We start from the raw sequence: 26558 nt of genomic DNA, 5'->3' as shown, positions 1-26558 counted from the left end.
CGTGGATGAAAATCCCTTCTCCAGGAAGAAAAAGGGGCTTTTCCTCCCTGTTCTGTCTCGTGGAGGAGGAAGCAGAGGGTGACTTGCATTCCTCCACGCCACTGCTGAGTCACCAGATCTGTCTTTCATCCTCCATGAAAAGCAATTCCTCCTGGGCAGCGGGGACTGGCGGTTTGCAGGGCGGGAAGCAGCACTGCGGCGGGAAGGCGGCGGGAATGCGACTGGGATTGTCTCGGAGCTGCCATTCCACTGGAGAAACAGCCAGGGATGGGCTCGGTCCCGGCTGCACTTCACACCCTTTTGCACTTTATTCCAACACATGTTCAAACTGCAGCATTCCTGTCCTTTCTGGTTTATTTTGCCAGGAATAACCCCTGCTGCTTTGACTCTCTTGAGCAGCAAGCCAGGATTTTCCTGCCGCTTCCCCTTGGATGTGGCATTGCACCTCACTTTGCAGCTGGGACATGGGCTGGGTGCTTCTATTCCAGCTCCCCTCTTTGCTCCAAGGGCTCAGTCTCCCCATGACGGGGTGAAGGAGCCTTTTTTGCTGGAGACAGACAGTTACGCAGGGGAAGCACACAGAATTGTTCCCCAGGCTCAGGGAGGGGAGATTTCCATGTGGCTCTGCCTGCCCTTTAGAATGATGAGGTGAGTGTTAGCATGGATTGCTATGGAAGAGTCGGCTCTGCTGTACAGGATAAAAAGCCTTCCCCATCACACCAGCCCAGCGGGGAAAAGCACAGGAAGCGCTGGGCACTGACCCCACACAGGGATCTTCTCTCTTGCACCCACAGGACAAGATCCCTTCTAGCAGATGTCCCCACAAAACACGAGCAGGCAATGTCACACGCAGAAAACATCACCCTGGCTGTGCACTGCCCCTCGCAGCAGCCAGAGAACAGCTGTTTGCGGCACGATAAGGTGAGTTATGAAGTTGATGAACAAAAGAGGCTCCTCAGGCTGTTTCAGCTCCTTTCCAAAGCCTGGCGTGGTTTGACACGGGGAAGATGGATGGAACACACCAGTCCCTTTGCATGGCAGGCGCTTTGCCTCACAGCAGCACAACACGGTGAGAGGCTGGGGCTGTTGGTGCTGATAAAACCAGCTCCCTGCTCCCAGCTGGAAGTGGTTTATGAGGAAGCAGAGCTCTGTAACTGCCTGCCTGTGCGATAAAGCTGCCCTCGCCACCCGTGCTGCAGGAGGGGGAGGATGGCTGCCTCCCTGAGGTGGGCGGCTTTTCCTTCTGTTAAACGGCTGCAGGACACGGGCTGAGCACCCTGCAACCGCCTGTGTGCCTGTAACTCAGATTCACTTCATTTCCCTGGGCCCACATCTCTATAATCTCCACACCTTGCTTCTCCCTCAGGCTGCGCGGCACAGCGGGCACGGTCACCTCAGCAGGGGGGAGCTGGGTGGCCCTGGAGCTCCCCCCGGACCCGAGGGCCGCGGTTCGAGGACCTGGCTCTCCGCTGCCCCCCGCCCGCCATGACACTGCCAACATGGCGGCGCCGCCCTCCCGCCACTCCCAAGATGGCCGCACACGGGGGCGCTGCGCTTGCTCCTGTTGGTTGCGGTGCCCCGCGGCACATGGCGGCCGGCCCCGCCGCGCAGGCGCAGGGCGGGTCTCGCCGCTCCTGGGATGGCGGCGCGGCAGTGACGGGCGGCGGAGGGGGCTGAGGGCTGCGGCAGCGAGCGGCGGAGCGCGGCAGGATGATCCCCACCGAGGAGGTGTCGGCCCGCAGGAGGGAGATCGAGTACAAGCTCAAGCAGGTGGGGCTGGCGCCGGGACGTGCTGCGGGTGCGGCCGGGGCCTGCGCTCGTAGCCCCAGCGCGTTGCTGAGAGGACGGGCCTGGGGGTGCCCACCGGGCCCGGGAGCGAGCCGGGACCCCCGGAGAGCCTCGTCACCCGCTCCGGGCCCGGCAGCATCCCCAGGTCTGCTTCAGCGCCTGCGGCCCTGGGTGTCACGGTCAGGGCTATCTCTACCCCACCCCTTCGGGCCTGTGCGCCCTCTCTTAGGGCCTGGGAGCCTCTTGGGGCTCAGGTCCTCAGACCCAGCCCAAGGCCAGCTCTTGGAGGCTTCTGTTCTTTCCCTATCCCTGGGCTTTGCTGACTTGAAAACAGCTCTCGGTGGTTGCTTTGCATTGGCCACTTGAGTTCGTGGCTGTGCATGGGGTTTGGGTGATGCCTGTGCAGCCACTCTGTTGTGCTATGGCAGGGAAATGTGTGCTCTCAGTCCGTGTGCCTCTGTGGTAAAGGTATTAGTTTTATCTTGTGCTGTGACTTCAGTGTGCTAAGGCTCGTGCTATTGAAGGGAAACAAGTAATCCATAAAAACCTGACTCATGATGTTGTGTGTCTCTCACCTTGGGTCAATTGCCCTGATTTCTATGAAGAGGTGGGTGGCCTCAGCATCAAACCAAGTGTGGTTTGCTGCAGTGTTTGCCAGGACCTGGAAAAACCTTCATGTAATATTGAGTGACTTAAATGCTTGGTGTTCAGAATTGAAGAGTGTTTTTTCATCCTACTGGCAGGAAGAATTAACTCTGTCCTTCATCAAAGATAGCCTTGAGAAGAGTGACCAGCTCACGAAGAACATGGTAAGTTGGTCCTTGAAATTCAGTCCTAATTTTGGACCTGGGTTTACTCTTTATTAGGAGAAACTGTGTTCAAGGCTGTCACTGTGCCCATCTGAGGAGTACAAAGTAATGAACCACTTGCTTTGCATTTGTGTTTTGCACTTCACTGCCTGGGCAAAAGGGAGAACTGCTCATAGAATCATAGAATAGTAAGGGTTGGAAAGGACCTTAAGATCATCTAGTTCCAACCCCCTGCCATGGGCAGGGACACCTCACACTAGACCACGTCACTCAAGACTCCATCCAGCCTGGCCTTAAACACAGCCAGGGATGGGGCATTTACCACTTGCCACTTGATGAATGTTTCAGTCCTAAGCTTCTCTCCTGGTTTGATGAGGGCTCAAATGAGCTGTTGGCTTTGTCTCTTTATGGTCTGTCCCCTCTTGGGAAGAGGTATTAATAGACCTCAGACTAGTTTGTGCAACAGCATCATGTTGTTGCTTCATAAAGTCAGGTCTTGTTTGGAGTTTTATTTTGAAAGTGTTCTGTTTAAGAGGTAGGAAGTAATTATTGTGGTCTAATGGCTTTTTAGCCCCCTGCTACTACACTGTGTCCAGTTTGGGGCTCAGTGCTATAAGAAGGTCATAAAGACGTCACTAGAGAAGTGTGGAAAATGTAACATAAGAGTGAATCTTGAAGGAATTGCATTTTGGCCTACAAGAGATGACACTAAGGCACCCTTTATGAGCTTACTATGGTTTAGAAGCAATGTCACAATCCCTTTTAAGAAACAAATGTCTGTGATGGTTAAGAAGGTTTTAGCTGTACTGGTCCTGTGCCTTCATGTTGTGCATCTCATGCGTGGGTATGGAGCAAAGTGGCTGCTGGTTTATGCTGTTGTCCTTTTTACCTAGGGCAGCTCTAGGCTGTTCCTGTGGCTGTTCATGCTGTCAAATGAAACTTTGCTCCTCCTTAGGATGTGCTGAGAAGTTATCTTCACACTTTGCAAACATTTGATTCAAGATTGGCCCATCTCTGTAGGGCAGGTGATCTGTTTTGTGATTATGAATTGAAATCAGGGCATAGAGGGATTAAAGAGCCAACCTAAGGAGAAATCAATAGCAGAGCCCCAAAAGAGACACTGGGACCTGAAGGTCCCTGATTGCCTTGCTGTAACTACTACCCTACTATGTGGATCCATGTGGAAGGATGTCCTCAGCTCTCTTTCTTTCTTGGTGTTGTAGGTTGCTATCCTGTCCTCCTTTGAAAGTCGTTTGATGAAGCTGGAGAACTCCATCATCCCGGTCTATAAACAGACAGAGAACCTGCAGCGCTTGCAGGAGAATGTGGAGAAGACCCTGTCCTGCTTGGATCATGTCATCAGTTACTACCACGTGGCTAAGGACACAGAGAAGATCATAAAAGAAGGGTGAGTTGAGCAGCTACATCTTGCTGGGGAGCTTCATCCTCGTGAACTTTCAGGATGGAGGTGGGGGAGCTGATTCCACACGCTCATCAGAGGGTTCCTTGTACCCTTCCCACACTCTTTCCCTACCACAGTGAAGCTGCTTCACTTGACCTTCAGCAATCCCCAGAGGGCAAAGTCTGCTCAGGCTCGGCACTGGTGTCTCTTCCAGGTTTAGCAGACATGCTGCTATATGAAGTTCATTCGTATTGGTGGCTTCTTTCTTTTCCTCAATCATTTTCCCAAAGGTTCTTCCTGCACTGCTGATGTTGTCACTGCACCCAGTTCTGGAGCCTGCCTTCAGCCTTTGGGAAGGTGTTGTGATGGCCCTTCTCTGGGGTGGGAGAAGGCAAAGCTGTGAGTTGTGTGCTGCTCAGTCATCAGTACCTCTGCACTTGCTGCGTGGATTGGGTATTCTGCTGTGGCACTGAGTGGAGGCAAAAGGGGATCCCATGATGATCTCCTGGTTGAAGAAAAGGGAATTGAAATGTTCCTTGTTATTTTTATCTTGAGTTTGGTCTGGTGCTTTCTTAATAACTTCATTCTTTGCTTCTTGGGGCACTGCTTTTATTTTTGGTTTTTTTTTCAGCCCCACTGGGAGGCTGGAGGAATACTTGAATTGCATGGACAAAATCCAGAAGGCAGTGGAATATTTCCAGGACAACAATCCGGACAGCCCAGAGCTGAACCGTGTGGTAGGTCATGGGTTTGGAACCTCACGTGGGTGAGATAGGGACAGATGGAGCCCTGCTGCTCAGCCTCGTGCTGTGAGAGGCTCTCAGCCTTGCTGCTGGTGAGGAGGGTGTTTGGGCACAGCTGAAGAAATGATTGTTTTGGGGTCTGATGAAGTCTACACTGGGCAGCATTTCTGCTTGTGGGGTTCTGCTCTCTCTATGCATTGCACCAGTAGGACTTCTGAAAGCATATCATAGAATCCTAGAATGGATTCGGTTTGGAAAGGATCTTAAGATCACCCAGTTCCAACCCTCTGCCCCGGGCAGGGACACCTTCCACTAGAACAGGTTGCTCCAAGCCCCTGTGTCCAACCTGGCCTTGAACACTGCCAGGGATGGGGCAGCCACAGCTTCTCTGGGCACCCTGTGCCAGCGCCTCAGCACCCTCACAGGGAAGAGCTTCTGCCTTAGATCTAACCTGAACTTCCCCTGTTTCAGTTTGAACCCATCACCCCTTGTCCTATCGCTACAGTCCCCGATGAAGGTCCCTCTCCAGCATCCCTGTAGGCCCCTTCAGACACTGGAAGCTGCTCTGAGGTCTCCACGCAGCTTCTCTTCTCCAGGCTGAACAGCCCCAATGTTCTCAGCCTGTCTCCATATGGGAGGTGCTCCAGCCCCTGCTCATCCTCGTGGCCTCCTCTGGACTTTCTCCAACAGCTCCATGTTCTTCTTAAAACTTGCATGTGTGGTGCAAGTGTCTTCTTAACACTTGCATGTTTGCCTCCTCTTGAGTAGCTCTTGTTGGTCCTCCAACTGCTTGAGCAGAATGGGAGATGTGTCTAAGTCACACTTGAAGACCCAGCAATTCCCAAGCAGTATTTTTTATTATTTAATTAGCTTTAAAAGTCTCTTACGTACAGATGTTGTTGGAGTTTGAACCATGTGGTGCTTGACAGTGGTTAGAAACACTGCAGAAAGTATGTTCTTATGCAGAAATACTTTGGATGCTGGAGAGGGACTCTTCATCAGGGACTGTAATGATAAGACAAGGGGTGATGGGTTCAAACTGAAACAGGGACAGTTCAGGTTGGATCTAAGGCAGAAGCTCTTCCCTGTGAGGGTGCTGAGGCGCTGGCACAGGGTGCCCAGAGAAGCTGTGGCTGCCCCATCCCTGGCAGTGTTCAAGGCCAGGTTGGACAGAGCCTTGGGCAACATGGTCTAGGGTGAGGTATCCCTGCACTAGACTAGACTGGGCAGGGGCTTGGCACTGGGTGAGCTTTAAGGTCCCTTCCAACCCAAACCAGTCTGTGATTTTATGAAAGATTCGTGAGGGACTGATTACAGAATCTCTGTCCTGCTTCTCTCCTCCTGTTTTGTGCCAGAAATCCCTCTTTGAGAGGGGCAAGGAGTCCCTGGAGTCCGAGTTCCGCAGCCTGATGACACGGCACACCAAGCCAGTGCCACCCATCCTCATCCTGGACCTGATCAGCGGGGATGATGACATGGAGCCTCAGGAGGAGATGTTTCTGGAGCACCTCCCAGAGGGTGTCCTGCATGATATCATCCGCATTTCCGGCTGGCTGGTGGAGAATGGCAGGAATCAAGGTTAGTGCTGCCTGCTGTTCCCTGGTAGTGGTGTATTGGGGGAGCGCTCTCCAGCTACTTACAACGTGTGGTTGAGACCAGAAGTAGGGTGTTGAGGGTTGTGTGTGGCACTGCACAGCTTGGCTTGTACATCAGCCGTGAAGCCTCTGCTAGGTGCTGCTGGGGTTAACAAACCCCCAGGCACACTGCTGGTGGAAGCAGCAGCAGCAAAACTAGTGGCTGCCTCAGTGGCACCTTTCAGGTGAGTAGTTCAGTCTTCTTCCAGTCACCTGAAGATCCCACTTTTTTACAGTGTTAGGAGTGCAACTGAAGTGATCGTTTGTCAGTTACAAAATGATCTCCTGGGGGATACCAGGAGAGAAAGAGCTGGATAAATAAAGAACAATGTATCTTAGTGCCTGGTCTGTCCTATAGCAGAAATCCATTTAACTTGCAGCTCTAATGCCTCCTGATGGAGCTGCAGCTGTCTAGTGCTCAGGTGTTATTAATGTGCAAGACACTGGTCACTTACTCCCATCTGGGAACTATTTATGAACAGATTAAATGTGACCAAGGGCAGGGAGAAAGCAGCCCAGAGACTTTCTTCAGTCAGTACATACATCTTTGTTGTTCTGCAGCACCAAAATCTGCCTGCAGCTTTATACTCCTTTATTAACTTTTCCTGTGGGAGTGATTGACTTTGTGGAATTGTTACAGGAAAACCTGTATTTCGCATACATGGAGCTCCTAGAATCACCCCCACCTCAGCCATTCACTTCAGAGGGGGGATTACTGTGCTTACCAAGTACAACAAACATCTTTAAAAGCTGCTTAAGAATTTGTCCATGATCAAAGGCAACTCAAGCATGTGTAGCATAGTTTGTCAGTCAGTTTGTGTTCTGCTTTTAAATAATGAACACCTCATTTAGTTCCTGAGCACCCTGAATCCTGAAGTGTGTAAAGCCTCTTATCCTACAAGCTGAGCCCTTGAGCTGACAGTGTCCTGCACAGATGTCTCCCATCAGTTCCACAGCTGATGTGCTCTTGTAGCAGTGCACAGACTTCATGTTGTGTGTGGTGGGAGGGCTGGGATGAATACTGCAGAGGAGGGAAGAAGTTGCTTTTGGAGAGGCTCTGTGAGGGGAAAACATTTCCTTGGGGCCCCACATCAATGCTAATAAGTCCCCTTAGGGGCTCAGAATGTTTCAGGAGAGGTTGGGTTCCCCGTACTGTTCCCTGTTTGCTTATAACCTTGTTTCTACCTTGTCTCTGTAGATTTCATGACAGTTTACTTCCAAATCCGCTCGGTCCAGCTCGACCGCTCCGTCAAGGGGCTGAAGGACCATTTCCGTAAGAACAGCTCCTCTGCGGGGGTTCCCTATTCCCCTGCCATCCAGAACAAAAGGAAGGACACTCCCACCAAGAAGCCAGTCAAGAGACCAGGTGAGTCCCTAAAGTGGGGGATCACTGCACTGTGTATCCTCTTGGCTGGGTAGGGAATGCCTTCTCTCTGCTGAGGTAGCCTCTGTGTCTAAAATGTGCTTTCACGACAGGAGCAGGGGTAAGATTTTGGAGGTGAGCACCTCTTCTCTGCCCTGGGTTCAGCATTTTGATGACAGATGTTTTCTGTCTTGTTGTCAAGTCCTCAGACCTGTTCTTTGGGAGGAGAGTGAGGTCCTGTATACAGAGAGAGAAAAGGTCATTGCCTTAACAAAGGAGATGAGTAAAAAGAGACCTGGGAGGGCTCTAAGATCTGAGAACACCTGTCCTCAGCCTAGGAATAGGGCATATAGATTGTGCCACAGCAAAACACGAAACTCAGGTCTCATAAAACATCACTTGAATCGTTAGTTATGAATAAACTAGTGCTGGGAAACCAAGAACTGGTCAGGAGCTGAGATGGGGTCTAGGGAGGTGCCTGTAGAAACGAGATCCAGCGTTGTCTGAATTTTGGAAAGGCTGCTAAAGGCTTTTGCCTCGGCCTGATGTTGGAAGAGCCATGTCTGAGGCTGGTGGGTTATTCCACCTCCCCAGCTCATCATGGAGTTCTGCATGTTCTGCAGCTGGTGAGACCAGTCACTCCAGTGTACTGGAGTGTGGAGCTGGAGTTTCCATCTCTGAAACATGCCATCTAGTGGGAGCACGGCCAGAAGGAGGGTAGCAAAAGCTAATGTGTGCCTCCCACAGCAGCACAGTGAGGTTGTCCCTCTATGTGTCACAGCACCCTGGGTTTTTTCCTCACTAATAGTGATGAAATTCAGGAAAGTCCATATTTATGTGGGTTTACATGGGCAATCCTCTCCCACCCCCATATTTTTTCCTGTGTTGTCCAAATATTCTTGCTGGGTTTCAGGAAAATAACAGCAATGTGGGTAAGGCCTGGGAACGGATGGGATGGGGAAAGGGAGGGCAAGAAATACCCATTTTAATTATTTTGTGTTTATTTTTATAATCCTGCTGTGAATGCAGTCCTCATCCCAGGTAACGTGTCTGTGTGTGTGTGCTGGACCTGGGGCTCTTCACTTCTCTGCGTGGAGATGCTTTGCTGGGCCTCTTCTTGCTGAAGCAGAGGGTGTGCCTGGGATATTTGCAGAGGGAGGGCTGCCTGGGGGAGGTTGGGACAGCCAGAGGTCACCCCTCTGGTTGTTTAACATCAATTTATTCCCTCGCTGCTGTGCCCTGGAGCTGTTCCTGAAAGCTGCAGTGGGAGTTGCAGTTGGTGGATGCAGTCAGGCTGAGCTTCAGTGGGGTTTCTCTTGCCAGCAGAGAACCACCTCAGCAGGGGATGTCTCTCTTGGCTTTGCTCTGGGTTTGTCAGGTAGTTACTTGGGTAAGAATTTGCCATCAGTGTTTGGAGATCTGTAGAGGACAGTATCCTCCCGCTAAGGAGAACTGTGCTGCAGATGGCAGAAACCAGGGTTTAAATTGCTCCTAAGCATGATGACAGTCGTTAGTGGCAGTAGCTCCTACCCAACAGCATGATTACCACAGGTAAAGACTATTTTTGTCTGGTTCAGTAGCTCTCTCCTAAAAAGATGCCCCATGGGATCTGTAGATGAGCCATTGCGTTGTGGGTGCTTCAGGTTTGGTCCACAGTGCTCAGCTACCACCTGATGCTGAAGAGATCTCCGGGGTTTGATTGCTGTGAGGTCAACATGGTCAGTAAATACTTCTAAGCAGCCTGCCAAATGGTGGCATCTCCCCTGTGCTCTGGGTGAATAGAGATGGAGGAGAGGGTTTCATCATGGGCAGGTGGAAATAAAACCAAGCACTGGGATATTTTATGAGTCTCAGATCTTGGATGCTCACAGAGTACAGAAAGGAGCCCACAAGTCTGAGAGCACAAGCATTTGTCCCTACAAACAGGGCTCCTCCAAAATGAATGCATTTGGGTGTGGAATATTCCTTGTCATGATGAGTGTCTCTGCTGTAAATTTGCCAGGAGATTTTCGCACCTTTTTGCCCAGTTTCATTGGGGTTTTTGAGGTGGGTCAGGTAGAAGGCAGAGAGCAGGTCTGGATGCATTTAGAGAGCTGGCAGTGACAGAAAGAGCATTTCAAGTCATCTGTTGGAGTATTGCTCATCTCAAGAGAAACTAGTGGCTATTTTGTCTCCAGTTTTCCATGAACAAGGACAGACTGTAGCTCAAGGGGTGGTTAAACCTCATGCACCAGCCATCTCTTATGGCTACGAAATTGTACTCAAGTGACATTAAAAACTGAGGAAAAAGTAGTCTTTGAGCAGAGATACACAGGTTTTCCTGCAGTCCCATCAGCTTTCAAGGACAGCTCTTGAGGTCTTTATTCTCTTTGCACTGGCACAGTGGCCTTCTTCATAGCAATATTCATCTGGTGGGGTTTGATTCCCCTGTTTTTAGCCTGTGTTCAATCATGGAAAAAGAACTGGTTTCCTGTACTGTTGCTTCAGTAAGTAAAGTCAAGTTCTGCCAATTTGTGTTTCAGACAAGGGGATTTTCTCATGGCTCCACTGAGCGAGTTGATTTCCTTAGTCCTTAAGGCAGAATATCCCAGTGCACACCCCAACGCACACTTTAACCTGTTGCAAGGGTAAAATAACAAACTAAATCTGATGTGCTATAACTTCTTTGCCCACAAAGCACAAGAGAGCCTACAGGTAAAGGGCAGGTGAGGTATTAGGGACAGGGTAACAAGGCAGGGACATCCCCCCTTCTGTTCCCCAGGTACTGGCTGGATTGTGGAGAACTTGTTCCATATCCATGTGTTGGTTCAGAGGGTCTTCATCCGTCTGTTGTGGTTTTATTTGCTGGTGTATCCTGTACTCTCTCCTGATTTACAGCAAGTAGTCAGAAACCTGGCTGCTGAAGATGCTGGAGATGCTTTAGAAGCTGGAGATGCTTCTAAAACAGAGTTGTCTCCTCTTAAATGAAACTTGCCAAGTCAAGTTGAATTCATGGAGCAATCTGTGGGCTTGGTTTTTAGTAGTTTGCTATTTGAAATGTCAGCAGTTTATTCAGATTCCCAAATCAGGCTCCTGCAAACATATGCAGATCAAATATTGCTTCTTTGGGATGCCTGTAGAGCGAGTGGCTGGAGAGCAGCAGGTAGCTGGGAAGCTCTCCATTGCCAGGGAAGGATAGGGCCAGAAGATCGCAGCCTGGCTGCCTGCAAGCAAAAGCCAGAGAGCTTCAGCCAGGTTTGTACAGCCTCCTGCAGCTGGTGCTTAAGAAAAGAGCATCCAAACCCTTCTGCTTTCTGCTTTGTTAGAAGACTGCCTAATGGAAGAGAGAAACAGAAGAGCAAGGTACAATTGGGAAACTGTGCCTCATGTATGCCCAAACCCCACTTTGACAACTGGGCCACAGGAGCAAATGTTTCAGGTGGTTTTTGACTTTTGGGGGCTCTTTTTAAGCTATAGGGAGCACTCTTCCAGTGTACCCAGGGCTCCCATTTACCTCGGGCTCCAGTTTACCCAGCAGAGTGGTGCTACCTGAAAGCAGGCTGTGGAGTCTTTGTGTGGCAGGATAAAGAGCCTACTCCTGCTTCCCACTTCCCGTATTGATTGCTGCCTGGCTTGAATGTGATGTTTTCATTAGCAGCTGAAGCACAGTCCCATTTGGTTTGGAACTGCTTAATAGGGAAAACTAATCATGGAACAAAAGCTTTGGCTTCCCCTAGAATCCATTAAAGCCTAATTACAGTGCTAAGAGAGAGGGATGGAGCAGCACTGAAGGGATGCCCAGGAACAAACACAGGTAATTGTGTTGTGCCAATAACACAGCAGAGGTTTCAGCTCTCATCTGAGGAGGAACTGTTGAGTGGGCTGTGGAGACATGCTCTGCATGCCTGTGAAGTGAGAGCCTGTTGACAGCAGCAGTTGTACTCTCTGCTTGGGTTTCATGCCAGTTTACCCTCTTTTTAGTCTTTATTTTTTCCCTCTCCACCTGGATGCTAGAAAGTGGGAAAGACAAAAGAGCTGATAGAAGAACAGTGCCTGGGTTGAGCTGCTCTGCATCAGCTAGGCCATGGGGACAGCAGTAAGAAAGAGCTTAGTACATATCTCCAGAGCTTACTATAACCCTGCTTGCTCAGAGGAACTCCTTGTTGTGCCCAAGCTCTTAAGGTTTCTGCAAGTAGCTAAGAATAAAGTGGAAGTGTTGGGTGTGAAGAGCACTGAGAAGCTTGGGGGAAGAGGCACAGCCCTCTCATTTGATCATATGGCAGAAGGTAGGAGCAAGTGCATCAGCACAGCAAGGGTGTAAAGTCTTCCCACCTCCCTGCTGTGGGTCTAGAGGGCAGAATGTGTTTTATGGATGTGGTGGGTTTTTTCTTTACTAAATGGTTGAGAACACTCTAAACTGGTAGAAGAAAGATATTGCCAGTGCAACATTACGCTTTAGGAACCATGTGCTGTTGTTTAGTGAGTGCACCAGGTTAAGGCAGCTTGGTAGTTCAGTGGGAACTTCTCTCTCCTGTTCTTCCCCCTTAGAGATGCACTGGGGGAAGTTTCCATCCCCCTGCCCTGTATCCCTTTACAGAATGAAGCTGTCCTGCACACCAGGATGCTGTTCTGCAGCAGTGTGTGCTTGGGCTTCCCCTCAGGATAGTGGTCCTCAGTGTTTGGGCAGCCAGCACCATTTCCAGGCTGCACTGTGGCCCAGTTGCTGATGGAAGCAGGGATTTTCTGCATGTTTGAAGGGTTTATTTCTTTAAAGTGGAAGAACAATTCTTAATTTTGGCAGCAGCATTTTTATTTCTTGGATCCTTCTTCGTTTACTCAGTTCTGTTTCATCTGAGTCTCCTATAGAAACTCCTTCCACCTTCCCAAAACTTTCTGTTCCCTGTTGTGCAGGCAACAGCGAAGCTCTGCTCCGAGAGGGTGTCCGTGTGCTTGTGCTAATTGTAGCTTCTTGCATGAGGACTAACCTTTGAATGTGGAAACATTGTCTTCAGTTGTCACATTAATGCTTTGTTTTGTGCTCTCTAGCTGTATAGCCAGCACTGGCTTTTGTTCACTTCTGTCTGGTTTTTGTGTGTGTGAAGTATAAATCTTTTAACCCAGTGTTATGTTGTTTGTTTTTTTTTTTCCATGGTTTGAATTGATTTGCAGTTCCTTAGAAGAGAAGTGGCTTTGGGGATTAGGGGGACTTAATGCCAGTTAGACATGGGTGGGCAGCATCCATTATTCTGGGATTCCTGGGATGGGAATTGCTCTCTCGAGCCCAGAGGTTGTCACCGTTTTATTGCTTCCTGTAACACCAGAGATCATTCCTTGTCTTGGCTGTGGGGCTCCTGATGGCTCTGTATTGATTCTGCTCAGAAAATTCCCCTTGGAAAGGCACCTCTTGCTGCAGCTCTAACCAAGTGGCTGCAGTTGTGGCTCTGGGGAGCACACAACGTGTTGCCAGACAGGATTTGTTGGTACTGTAAAGCCCTGCTTCCAAAGCTGAGGAAAAGCAACGACCTTGTATGCTTGGATGCAGAGTACCAGCTTAAACTCCTTACAGGGAAGGGTGCTTCAGTGCTTCCCTTCCCTGCTCTTGTTCTCTGCACCTCACCAAACTGATTGAGCACCCTCTGATTGAGGGAGTCTCTCCGTGTGAGGTGCTGGCACAGGGTGCCCAGAGAAGCTGTGGCTGCCCCATCCCTGGCAGTGTTCAAGGCCAGGTTGGACACAGGGGCTTGGAGCAACCTGCTCTAGTGGAAGGTGTCCCTGCCCGTGGCAGGGGTTGGAGCTGGATGAGCTTTAAGGTCCCTTCCAACACTAACTGTTCCATGATGATTCTGTAACCCTGGCTGGAATTGATGCTCCCACCCTCAAAGCAGGGAAACAGACTGGAAATGCCATTGGATCTGCACACTTGGACATGAGCTTGGGGTTCACGTTCCTGTACTGAGCATTCTCACTGGTGCTGGTGGAGGGCTGGTGGTCTGGGTTTGTTTTCTTTCACTCATTTTCTAGGTCTTCTTGTCTCTTCTCTCTGGCTCTGGTGACAGGCACGATCCGTAAGGCTCAGAACCTTCTGAAACAGTACTCTCAGCATGGTCTAGATGGGAAAAAGGGGGCCTCTAACCTCATTCCTATGGAAGGTAATCACAGCTCTAGCTACTTCACCCTTGACTTTCTCTGTGTATCAGCCTTGCTTTTTGAAGTGGGACTTCCATTACCCTAGTGCTTGGTGGCCAGCGTTGGATAGGTGCAGATCTCCTTGGGAACCAAGGAGGTGCTGGAGAGCCAAATTATATATCTGAGTTCAGTCTCTGACTTTCAAAGTCTCCATAAACATGAATACAGGTGGAGAGGAATGTGGCCTTAAAGCAGTGGACCCACCAGAGCCACGTGGCTAATGGAAGCTCTGCTCTGATGACATCTGCTTGTGGTGTGTCTGTTCTCTTTTCTTTTTGCCTGGACTTTGAGACATTCAGTTTCCTGGTGACCTTTCCAAACCTGATGCTGAAGTGTCAGACCACAGCCTAGCTCAGTGCCTCGTGTGTGAAGTTCACCTCAGTTCATCTCTGTGAAGACCTACCTAAATAGTTGTCTTCCATATTCTGATCTCCTCTGCTTATAGAGGTTGTAGCAGATAAGGGGAAGAGGTCACTTGCGTCCAAGCATCTAAGGCCTTTCTGCCTCCTGCTATGTATGCATCCAAAGTAGATCTCTTCAGCACCTACACTAAATCCCAGATGGTGACTAACATCACTCATTTGGGGGGGATAACATCCTTGTGCTGAGCAGGAGATGGGCTTTGAGTTTGGATTTGTGATGGTTGTGGGTACAAGTGGAACTTTTGGGGCCTGCTGTCCCATTCAGCACTTACGTCAGGAGGTTCAAGGGACTCCTGTGGCCCAACAAATGGCTTGACTCACACTTCTCATCAGGTTTCAAAGGGTTGCTACTGCCGCATAGCCCAACAAAGGGATTTGGTCAGGTAGCATTCCTGGGACTCTAGGGCAAAATAAGCGTCCATAAGCTCAAATAAGCCAAGCCTGAAGCAGCTTCCAGCCAGTGTGAGCATCCATCCATGCTGTAACCACCTGGATAAATCGCGCCTTCTGTTTGTGCCGGCTGCCATCTCACTAGGTCATGAGCATGACTTACGGGTTAAACACCTTTCCGATGCCCTGAGCGACAAGCATGGGCCAGCTGCTGGTAAGTACCCTGTTGTCACTTCACACCAAGCTGGCTAACATCCCTTCTCTCCAGCATGTTCCCAGGAGCTCTGTAGTCAGTGGCTGTTCAGGGGCAGTCCTGGAGCATGGGCCTTCTCTGGCTAAGAAGCTCTGGCTCTTCTCAGTAGAATTCACTCCTACTAATCACACACCCCCCCAAGCCCTCAAAAAAGGAACCCCAGCTTTATCCAAGCAACGAGTGGGAGCCACCATGCTGAGAGGCACTTTTCTATAGGTAGCTACTGGCTTGTTTGGTGCTGCAGTGAAGCAGAGCAAGGGGATCACCTGCAGCATGCAGTAGTGGGCCACTCCACTGTAGGCACTCTGTAAAACCACACATTTGTGTGTCCCCTGCTGACCATAACTTTGAAAAGCTTAACCTGAAGGACCTGTCAGTGTAGGGAAGAATTGGTTCTGTGCCCATCGAAAGTTGCACATCTTGCTGGGAGAAGAGAAGCAGCAGCAGCACCTATAGCTTACAGAAGGCCTCTCCCTGTAATCTGGTTTGTAGTGGTTCCTGCAGGGGCCTGGGTGATGCAGGATGGAGTGTGTCACTTTGTGGCTGTCCTCATGACACGCAGCTGGTGGTTGGCATGAGCTGGTGCTGGCCCTTGTATCATACCAGCACTTCTCATGCCTACCACTGAGGTTCTTTGATGGATCTTGAGGACATTTGTATGCTAGGACTCAAGGATTTGCATTTGTCTGCAGCTCTGTGTGAGGTAGCTCACCCAGCTGTGCTGATACTCCTGCTTCATGGGATTGAAATGTTCATCTGCCTGGTTTTTATCTTGTTTCTGCCTGTGGGAAGACGCTGCCTTCCAGGACAGCTTTGATTTCCCAGAAATGGTGATGCAAAATGGCAGTTCTTCATCTGCATGAGGGATGCAGATAAAGAACTCTAAAAATACCAGCAGAGATGTTGAATAATTCACCTCAGACCTTCCTGAGTACTCTGTGTTCAAGCCTTGATTAAATTTAGTCTGTATCCCAGAAGAGCTCCAAACTTGCCTTTTGCCATAAGGCTGGCAAGAGCTGGGGGCCTGATGTGCCTGTTTCCTGACGTGCAGATGGCTCTGCATGCCCTGCAGGAGGCATTCATAGCTCCCCGTGCACAAACCCAGGGGCACTTTGGTGGGAAGATGACTGTAGTTCTCACACAAGGATGGGTGCAAAGCCAGAAGCACCTTTTCCAGAAGAACCTTGTGCAAACCAAGGCCTTGAGCAGAGCTGCTGAAGCTCAGTGCAGAGTTTGGTCTCTCTTAAAGCCCTCTTGCCCTTGCAGGGAGGGATGACGTCTTTGACATCGAGATCGACGCGTACATTCACTGTGTTAGTGCCTTTGTCAAACTAGCCCAGAGCGAGTACCAGCTCCTGACAGACATCGTCCCCGAGCACCACCAGAAGAAGACCTTTGATTCCCTCATCCAGGTCAGTTGAGCCTCTCTGCTTGGCTTCTCTTGTAAAGGATGCACATGGTCTTTTTCTCTTCCTCTTCATTGTGAGGATGTGGATTCCACGACCCACTGTGGGTGCCCAGGAGCACCACCACTGCTTGTGTTGTCCTCCAGGACCTGTTGAGGGAACTGGGGCCTCCACAGACCCTGGAGAGCATGTGCTCAGAGTCACTCACTGGGTACCACAAATGAGCCATGAGCTGGATTGGCATCCTTAGCTAGGGCATCCTGCATGGAGCCCCTTGTGCTGCCCTCACAGGTCATGCTGCTTCCTTCTGACCCTGTGGCTTTGTTGCAGGAGTCACTGGATAACTTGATCATGGAGGGGGATAACATTGTCTCAGCTGCCCGCAAAGCCATCATCCGACACGACTATTCAGCTGTGCTCACAATCTTCCCCATCCTTAAGCATCTGAAGCAGATGAAGCCAGAGTTTGACCAGGTCTTGCAGGTGAGTGTGACAGAGTTGGAGAGGGCCCTGTGGCTTGGGATGTGTGGAGAACTTTCTGAAAGGGATTATCACAGTGGCTTTGAACAAAGCTGCTTCTGTCCTCCAGCATGGGCTGGAAGTGACACACATGCAGCTTGCTTCTTTCTGTGACAGTGAACCAGTAACTCAGCATCTCTCAGCAGCAGTTCTTTTCAGTTCAAGTCATGACCCAGTGATGGACCATCTACGTTATTCCGCTGTGTACATGGCCTCTGAGGGGCTCCATCTCTGTTACTGTTGAGCTTAGTTTAGGCTGTGCTTACTCGTGCTTGGAAGATGGGCTACTCTGAGGAGAGCCTGCTTGGACTGTGCCACAAGGTACTGCAGGTATCAAATATGGCATCTAGGTTTAGCCAGGCTCCTTTCCATCTGCTTCCAGCTGGTGACTGAGATGCACCAACCCCTTGTACCAGGTACAGTGGAAGAGGAGACATGAGAAGTAGCAAGTCCTGGTCACCACTGGGGTCACAGCATCCTCCCCTTCTGTCTGGCAGAAGGATGCAGCATTTCATGTGGTGTTGTGTTGCTGGTGCTGTAAATGTTCTCCTGGCACATGAGAATGAGATGCTGGGGTGAGGGATTGGGGTGGGTAGGTGCTGGATGACAGTTCAGATGCAGTTTGTTTAACTGATCTGTGATGAACTATTGCAGGGAACTGCAGCAGGCACCAAGAACAAACTGCCAGGGCTGATCACTTCCATGGAGACCACTGGTGCAAAGGCACTGGAAGAGTTTGCAGACAACATTAAGGTAGGATTCTCCTCAGTGTTCCCTCTGGCAAGACCAGCAGGCTTGGGAAAGGTGTTTTCTGTGCAGAACCCCTGCTTTAGCTTTCAGCTTTCCATGAGACCCTGTAGTTTCTGAGTCTAAAGCAGGTGCTTGCTGATCAGCTGCAAATACCAACTGCTTGGTGCTGATTTCAAACACAGAAGGTCTCTGCATAAGACCCTTTACAGGGATACTACGAATAATTTGACATGAGTTTCCAGATGCAGGTGTCAAGTCACTCTCAGAATTAATCCTATTTAAGAAGAAACTAAAACTGCTGACTTGAGAAGTTTTGGGGTACACATGTTAAACTGTCCCTGTGTAAGGTGGGTTTGGTGAGCACACTACCTGGTAGGTGAGCTGAACTCTTGATGGTCACATGCTGCCCAAACCTCTGGGGTTCTGAGCTGCTGGTGCATAGGAGCTGTGGTTTCTGAGCACCAGGAGATGGCACTGTGAGAGCCAGCTCTGAGGGTGTCGGGAGAGGCTGGATGAACAAGCCTACAGCTCACTTGCAGCAGTTGTGTTGTAGAGGCCCTCAGTTGCCTTACGTACTTACCTTGTGTCTCTCTTCTTTTCTTAGAATGATCCCGACAAGGAATATAACATGCCAAAAGATGGGACAGTTCATGAACTCACCAGCAATGTACGTGGTTAAGAAGATGGTTTGAACCATCCTGGGTGAAAAACAGCTTCTGATGATGTCTTAAAAAGAGCAGTAGGGAAATTTCTGAAGTTAAACTGTCTTGGAAGGGCAATGAACTGGTTTCCATGGAGAGATCAGCCAGTTACTGGTTGAGCCATGATGGGACCATGTGGGTAACACCCAATGACTCAAAGCAGTGTAGTGGTTTGTTTCTTAAAGGCTTTTAAGTGTGGGGGACAAGAGGTCTTTCATGATCCTTAATAGCAGAGCATTTAATGGGAGATGCAGTGCTGGTTGTTCATAACTTCCCTCCCTTGCTTCCAGGCCATCCTTTTCCTCCAGCAATTGTTGGATTTCCAGGAGACAGCGGGTGCCATGCTGGCATCACAAGGTACATACATGCATGGGGCTTGTTTGGGCATGCAGTTCCTTCCCCAGATTGTCTGGACATCTTCCCTAAAAGCTCAAACTTCATCGTGCCTGTGAGCTTGTTCTCCTCCTGTCCTTCACCCTGTGGTTTGTCTTGTCCTCTGATGTGCCATGACCATGTAGATGGTTATCTGGAGAACTCCAAGGGATGCAGAGAGTTTCCTTCCACACTTGCTGCTATCAGGTACTCTTGGGATGGTGTTTATTGCTGGTGTGCTCCAGCAAGAGAGGATGCCTTAGTCATTTCATTTAGCTACAGATCTGCTACTGGGCTGGTTCTCTGTGGCTGTGCTGGAGTGAGGGTGGATGGAGCAGCTGAGCTGGCTTTAGTTAGGGATGCATTGATGAATTGCACCTTTCCCTGCCACATCCTTGGTCAGAGCATGAAAGCAGCAAGAATATTCTCCTTGGAATCTAGCATGGGCAGGCTGGGACTCCTGAGCCATGTGTGTGCCTTGCGCCCTAGCAGAGAGATGAGTTTTAGCTCTGCTCTCCAAGATGCTAAAGAGACTTAATTCCAGAAAGAAACACATGGACCAGAAGCTGAGGGCAGCTGCCTCGTGGAACAGAGAGGTGCTGCTTGTCAGCTAGAGCATGAGTCTGTGTTCTGTGCAGAGCAGCAGCTCCCTCATGAGCTCTTGGCCTAGGCAGAGCTCATGTTTTCATGTTTGCCTTGTAATAGAGCAGCTGGAGAGGTGGAGAACTGGAGATTTTGGAGGCACAGAGGCTTGGGGAGGCACAGGCCACAACCTGCTGTTTGGAAGGTGTTAGGGAGCCCATTAGGAGCAGGGGAAGGGGGAAGCTTAAAGCTGCTGCCAGACTTGTATCTGCAATTCCTGCTTGGAAGATCCTGCCAGTTCTAAATTAACTCAAGCTGGGATGTGTCTGCTTCTTGCCACATCTCTTGTAGCCACTGCCCTGTGCCCTCTGCACTTGCAAGCTCAGTGTGCTCAGAGTCTGCTTGACTTTCTCTCCTTACCCAAAGAGGTGATCTGGGGGTTTTTTCTGGAGAAACCAACTGTTTCCCATGTCCTTCCCTGAGTGCTGATGTCAGCACTGTTATTTGAAAGCCTTGACATGTTGTCATGCACTAGAGATCTGTCACAGGAGCTGATTCAAAAGGTACAGTAGGCTTTTTTATTCTCTAGATTGGTCATATAACAAAATGTGACACACAAGCCATTGCCTTCTGAGTTGTGGCTGTCCCATCACATCAGGTACAGAGGGATCCTGCTGTATAAAGACAGTGAGACACACAGCTTTGCAGTCTGTTCAATTATTAAAGCTTGAAGTCGGTGTAATTGTAGCAGCTCTGGTAACTTGGGCTGACATGCAGGAGCTCAGAGCCGTGCAGGAGGTGACCCACAATCCATGTGCTCTCAGTGGTGGTGTCTGTGGCTGCAGCCGGGCCTCGGGGACCATCTGCTGCCAGTGGTGTTCTGCAGAAACAGCGCTGTCACTTGCTCCAGAGCTGTGCCCAGCACAGGGCACAATACAGGCCAGAACTGTTCTCGTTTTGGGTGACACTGGTTGCTGATTGTTGGTGAAACTGTGGTCCCTGTCTGGCTGTGGACCTGGTGTCATGCTACACCAACCATCATCAGATCAGAGGTGATGTTAGTGAAGTTGGAGGGAGTAGCTTCTGGGTCAGAGGCTTTGGGATGGTGCCTTGCCTTCAAGGCTTCACTCTGTGACAGCTTCCAGCTGCCAGCTCAGGGGTGGGTGCCTGGGGCTGGGTTGGATAACTCCCCCAGTGATCCCAAGTGGTGGGAATCACAGGTTTTTATGTGATGTTTGCCTCGAGTGGTAGCAAAAGCAAAGTGACGGGTTAAATGTGTGGTGCCAATTCCTTGCTCTTGCCCACTGAACGGTCCTGTAGAACCCTGCATGGTCATGGAGGGATGCTGAAGTGCAGAGTGAGGGTGGGAGGGCTTTGCTCAGGTTCTTGGAAGGATTATATGGGCTGTGCAGTTCATTTCAAGGAGCATTAAACTGCTGCTTGTGTGAGGGGAAGCTTTCCTTTGCCTCGAAGGTGGGTTTGAACTCATTTGGAATGAGGTGTCTTGCAATGACCATGCAAACACTGTTTCTGGCAGGGGGAGGAGGTTAGACTCTGCCTTTTCTCTGTGATCTCCGTTCTGTGGCCTTGGAGGGAGTCCTGCCTGCTCTCCTGTGTAGCTGTCTGTGGCTGCTCTGTGTTAATATCTGCTTTGTTCTCCAAGAGATGCTGGTCTCTAACCTGTCTTTTTGCACTTTGCCTTTCTTTTTCTCTCTCCACCCTCCCCTTTTCTCTCTGCTCTGCCTAATCTTTGTAGTTCTTGGGGACACATACAATATTCCTTTAGATCCCAGAGGTAAGCAGACTTACCCCCACCTACCCGTTCCCATTGCCTCGGATGCTGGTGATGTATGTTAATGCTTTATCCTCCAGGTGTGGTAAAGAAATGAACATGTAACTGAAAAGGGAAAAGGGGAGAGTAAGTAACTCTTGCCAGGGCTGGAAAGAATAGGGAGGGCTTGTCAGCAGCAGACAATGAGGGATGCCACATGAGCTGCAACAGGCTAAAGACACTCTCATGGCACTGAATCCCTTTGGCATGGGTGCAAATTGGCCCAGCTGGGATCATGCTTTATCCCATGTGCATTCGGCTCCTTATTGTCCAACTCCCGGCAACAGGAGCCTCGAGGCCTTTCCCATGGGGTCTGGTGAACTCGGACCACCCCAGCTAGGCCTGGCTGCCAAACTCGCTGGTGGGGGAGGAGGAGATAGTTACCCCACGTGTTCCATGAGCAACTGAGGGCAGAAAGCCACCTCTTATGCACAGACAGAGGGACGTGTGCCAGCCCAGAGTCACTGCTTATAAGGGCAGGCTCCCATGCTGGTGCAGCCTCTTACAGCAGCCCTGTCAGCAACCATGGGGATGGCTGAAACTTCCCAGAGCCCTTGTGCCTGTTCCAGTTCCTGTTGTGTGCCTGCTGTGAACAGCTCCAGCTCGATTGTGCTCCGATTGCCTGCTTCTAGTGCTTACAAAGCCTTTCCAGGTGGTGGGGGAAGAATGGGGATGATGTGCTTAATGACTCTATTTCTGATCAAGAGGATGTCCTCTGAGCACTAGGAAGGAAAGGAGAGGTTTCTGTGCGGGTGCTCAGCACTTGATGCAGTAGAAGGGGTGAGAGGTGCAGAGCTCTTCCAGCCTTGCCCTGGATAATCAGCACTGAAGCAGGAAGCTTCCCACTGGTGATGGGAGCTCTCCACTCATTCCATAGCAACAGGGATGAGACTTATTTGATTAGAGGCAGGCTGACCACACACACCCCCTTCCCATGGCATGATAACTGGCCTGAGACTCTTTTCTTTTCAGAGACCAGCTCTTCAGCTAGTAGTTACAGCTCAGAGTTTAGCAGGCGGCTGCTGAGCACCTACATCTGTGAGTACCCTGCACACCTTCCCAGTTCTGCCCCATCGCCTGTCCTTTGTGCTTGGGTGACAAGCACAGGCTGTGTTTCTAATGCTGTGTGCTCTTTCCATGCTTGAGCTGGAGTCTGATGGGAGGGCTGGGGAAAAAAGGGTCAAACTGGGAGTTTCAGGCTGTTACAGTTAGACAGGGCAAAGCACAGAGCAGTAGCTCACTGTGCTGCAGAGCTTTTGTCATCAGCTGCCTCAAACCGTTCTCAGCCGGTACTTTGCACCTTCAGCCCCACGGAGGCCCCCAGCTGCCAGATGGGCTCTGTAAAACCTCCATCCTGGCTTTAACAGTAAGATAGTAAGATGAACTCATGGTTCTACCTCGTAATGATCTGTTACAGTGGGGATCATGTCCTTCGGCTTCTTTGAGATCAGAGCCTGCATCATGGTCAGGCCGTGTCTGATCCCCCCTAAGTCCTGGGACTTGCTCTGAACCCAGAACACAAACTATTGCCAGTTGCAACAAGTTTGCAGAGAGGTTTTGGTGGCTCCCTGAGGAAAGACCTGTGTAAGGCTCATAGGATTGTCCCCTGGCCTGCGTGTGCAGTTGGGGCTGTGGTGTTCACCTTGCTGGGGGCCCACAGTGACAGTAATGGTTGCCAGTAATGAGAAGTTTCAGTGCAAAACCTTTCTGTTCTCTGTTTTTCCCTTTTTAAGGCAAAGTGCTGGGCAACTTGCAGCTGAACCTTCTCAGTAAATCCAAGGTTTATGAAGACCCAGCTTTGAGTGCCATTTTTCTGCACAACAACTACAACTACATTCTGAAATCTCTGGAAAAGTAAGTGTGGATCTGGGTAAATGTCCCTGAAGTCCACACTGATTCTAAGCATGGTTTTGGAGCAGATCTCTTCATCAAATGCATTTCCTTGCCAGCCTGTCTCATCTCTGCTCTTTCTTCCATTCTTAAAGTGCCCTTTTGAAAGCTTTGCACTATGCTAAGCATCACATTACACAAGAGTGGAAGATAAAAGCATCAGAGATACCTTAGCTTGTAGAGAATCCTTTGGGCTCAGGAGGACTTGAGGACACAGCTTTGGAAAGTAACTTCTGTCTCCCAGTTTGTGCATTTCAAGGTCCCTTTTATTGTAAAGAGCAGAAAAGAACTTGTTGATAGGGGGTTGAAACGCAGCCCTGAGAGCAGCTGCCTCAGGTGCTTCCTCAAGTGTTCTGTCCTTTCAGATCTGAGCTGATCCAGTTGGTAGCTGTGACACAGAAGACAGCTGAGAGGTCTTACCGGGAGCTCATTGAGCAGCAGATCCAGACCTACCAGCGCAGGTCAGTCACATCCTCTGCTCTTCCCTTAGTTTGCTTAGTTTGCAGCTCCTTGGGAGCCAATACTCTGGAGCAGTGGGAGAGATTAGCCTGAAACTTGTCTAAACCCAAAGCCAGGTACTTTGGTTTCCAGGCAATGAATCTAACTTGGGAAGGGGTCACTGTAGGAAGCTTTGGGGTGTGTCTTGTCAGGGGTGGCCTTTGGGTCATGGGCGAAGATGTAGATGTTCTGGTGAAGCAGGAGTGACTTCTCTTTGCCTCTTTCCTATCTCATTCTACATACAGCTGGCTGAAGGTGACAGATTACATCTTAGAGAGAAACCTGCCCGTCTTTCAACCAGGAGTGAAGGTGAGAGGATGGGCAAGGAGGGCTTTGAGATGATGGCTGGAAACATCTTCTCCTTTGTCATAGGAAAAAATTCCCAGAAACCTTCTTTATATCTCATGCCAGTATTGCGCTGCAGAGTGAATACTGTGCCTGGGATGAGATGGAGAGCAGCACTGCCTTCTGATCTCCCCTGCCCCAGGTTCATACAGGTCTTCTCATCTCTGCCTCCATTCTTATATTTCCCCCTGAACAATTGCTTCTATTTCAGATCTGTAAAACCCTGAGACCTTCCCTTAGAAAGGGCTGGGAACATAAAGAATCTATTTTTATGTCTGTTCTAGCTGAAAATTACCCTTTTTAAACCTACTTCAGATGAAAGCCAGTTGCTGACTGTAGAGTGTGCTGCTCACTGCAGCTTTCTTTCCTCCCTGCTTTAGGAGAGGGAATTCAAGCCAAGTAAGTAGGGTATTACTTAGGTTGGATGGGGAGTTGTGGGCAAACACTGGTGTTGGAAATTTACTTCTGGAGATGTAAGAAAATCTTTTCCCTCCTTGTTGCAGCTCAAGGATAAGGAGAGGCAGATGATAAAGGAGCGCTTTAAGGTGAGGAGGTGTTAGATGGCCTAAGAACATCCCTCGGTGATGGGGACAGGCAGTCAGACCAGAGATCTGCCTGAAGAGGAGACCTGTCAGTGGAGGGGAAGAGCATCAGACTCAGTATGGAGGTGGGATTGCAGGCAGGACATTCACTGAGTTTTACTTTGGACAGGGATTTAATGATGGGCTGGAGGAGCTGTGTAAGATCCAGAAGGCCTGGGCAATTCCAGACATGGAGCAACGGGACAAAATCCGCCGGGCACAGAAAACCATTGTGAAAGAGACCTATGGTGCCTTCTTGAACAGGTGACAACGTTGCAGCATTGTCCTCTCTCCTTGGGATTTAAGGAGGTCTTTGGGCCCTAGAGTAGCCTGAGCTGAGGCACTTTTCTGTTGTCCTGTCTTAGCTTCCCTACTAAAACACCTCCAAGCCAAACCCTGCTGGTTGCCAGCATCTGCTGCCAGCCTGATTCCTTGGTCAGGGTGAATGCAGATGTTGTAGCCAGCACAAAGCTCTGACCCACCCTGAGCTACTCAAGTAAAACTCAGGAGCCCCACTGTAACCAGGTCACTTGCTCCCTACAAGATACCCTGTCGGTGGGATGTGCGGGCGTGGAGCTGCTTTGTGGCAGAGGAGGCAGCAGTGGGTCTCTTTGCTGTGTTCCATTTGTCACCTAGGGGTTGTCTTCCTTTGCAGATATGGCAACGTGCCCTTCACCAAGAACCCTGAGAAGTACATCAAATACCAGGTTGACCAGGTTGGGGAGATGATTGAGAAGCTGTTTGACACCTCAGCATGAATCTCTAGCTGTCATATACAAGTCAGCACGCTCTCAGCAACCTTTGGGACTCCCTTTGCTCCCCCCCTTGCCCCATTGTGGTGGGCAGGGTGTTCTACTTGTATTTATCAGATTTATAAACCTGTGGAAGCACTCCCTCCTGGCTGCCTTTCCCTTCTTCCATGGATCTGGAGCAAAGGCTGCTGTGTGGGCTCTTATATTGATGCATCTTCAGGCCTGGATGTAAGTGTTAATGCTTTGATGTGCAGCAGACATGCTGAGTGTGTTTAAAAAAGGCAAAACAAAAAATCACATGCTCTTATGGGTACAGCCCTTCTGTTAAGGGCAGAAGGCATTAAACTCCAAGTGATGCTTCCTGCTTCCCTGATGGCTTTTGGGAATCTTGGTTCTATAGGATCCCAAAGGATTTTCACACTGTTAACTGTTAGTTCAGTGACGGGGTGAGATGCTGAGGCTGTGCTGTGGCTGTGCCTGGCAGGCTTTGTTTCCCCCAATGTTTCATGAGCTGTCCCAGTAGCAGTTGTCCTGTGTGAGGTGGTGGGAGCCATGATAGAGCCCTGAGGGCCAGAGGGAGCTGGACTCTGCCATATAAGACCACGCTGAGAACATTGGGGCTGTTCAGCCTGGAGAAGAGAAGCTGCGTGGAGACCTCAGAGCAGCTTCCAGTGTCTGAAGGGGGCTACAAGGGTGCTGGAGAGGGACCTTCATCAGGGACTGGAGTGATAGGACAAGGGGTGATGGGTTTAAACTGAAACAGGGGAAGTTCAGGTTAGGAATAAGGCAGAAACTCTTCCCTGTGAGGGTTCTGAGGTGCTGGCACAGGGTGCCCAGAGAAGCTGTGGCTGCCCCATCCCTGGCTTGTCCAGCTGCAGCTGGACCACTGCATGGGTCAAATCCTGATTGTTCCTACCTGGCTGTTTTCATGGGTCTGGCTGTGCAGGCTCACAGCTCCCTGCAGGGACCTTCCCTACTGCTTTCAGAGCTCAGCTGCTCGAGGAAGGCTGAGGCTTCAGTGCTAGCTGTTGCCTCTGCCAGCTCCAAGAGCCTCTGCAGGCTGACAGGCACTGGACAGAGTGGTTTTAAGCATAAGCAAAGTGCTGCTGGCTTGCATGCTGTGCAGTGTCGAGCCTGCTGGATCCACATGCTGACACTGACCAGAAGGAGCTGGGTTTCATCTTTCTGGATCTGTTTCTGCCACCACAGTGGCCTGACCTGAATTTCTGTCTCCAGGAGAGCGGCTGGAATTGGTTGATGTACTCAGGCTGAGTCTCTAAATCGTGTTTTATTGCAGCCCACCCCAGGGCGAGGTGGTTCACCTGGAATGGTTGCAGGCAAAGCCAGAAGAGGGGAGCTTGG

General features: G+C 50.2%; 1 protein-coding gene across 13 annotated transcripts; it reads left to right on the top strand.

Annotated features, from left to right (window-relative positions):
- Positions 1–1599: 1599 nt before the first annotated feature.
- EXOC7 (exocyst complex component 7) lies at positions 1600–25490 on the top strand. 13 transcript variants are annotated; one of them, XM_030506143.1, is made up of 22 exons: positions 1600–1770; positions 2532–2597; positions 3821–4005; positions 4631–4736; positions 6098–6320; positions 7575–7742; positions 8769–8780; positions 13775–13867; positions 14862–14930; positions 16236–16381; positions 16706–16858; positions 17549–17647; positions 18249–18311; positions 18636–18702; positions 21056–21094; positions 22103–22168; positions 22864–22984; positions 23386–23481; positions 23764–23827; positions 24367–24408; positions 24575–24708; positions 25100–25490. In XM_030506143.1, exons 1-22 carry the CDS (start codon positions 1711–1713, stop codon positions 25200–25202), a joined length of 2175 nt encoding a protein of 724 aa, XP_030362003.1. In that variant the 5' UTR covers positions 1600–1710; the 3' UTR covers positions 25203–25490. The 13 variants fall into 13 exon arrangements, with proteins under 13 accessions (XP_030362003.1, XP_032776178.1, XP_030362015.1 ...); XM_032920287.1 differs by lacking the exon at positions 8769–8780; XM_030506155.1 differs by lacking the exons at positions 8769–8780; positions 21056–21094 and adding an exon at positions 14669–14704 and having other exon boundaries at positions 14784–14930.
- Positions 25491–26558: the final 1068 nt, after the last annotated feature.

Source organism: Strigops habroptila, chromosome 14, assembly GCF_004027225.2.
Source record: "Strigops habroptila isolate Jane chromosome 14, bStrHab1.2.pri, whole genome shotgun sequence".
In the NCBI taxonomy this organism is placed as follows: domain Eukaryota; kingdom Metazoa; phylum Chordata; class Aves; order Psittaciformes; family Psittacidae; genus Strigops; species Strigops habroptila.
This window is presented reverse-complemented; position numbering and strand designations above follow the sequence as displayed.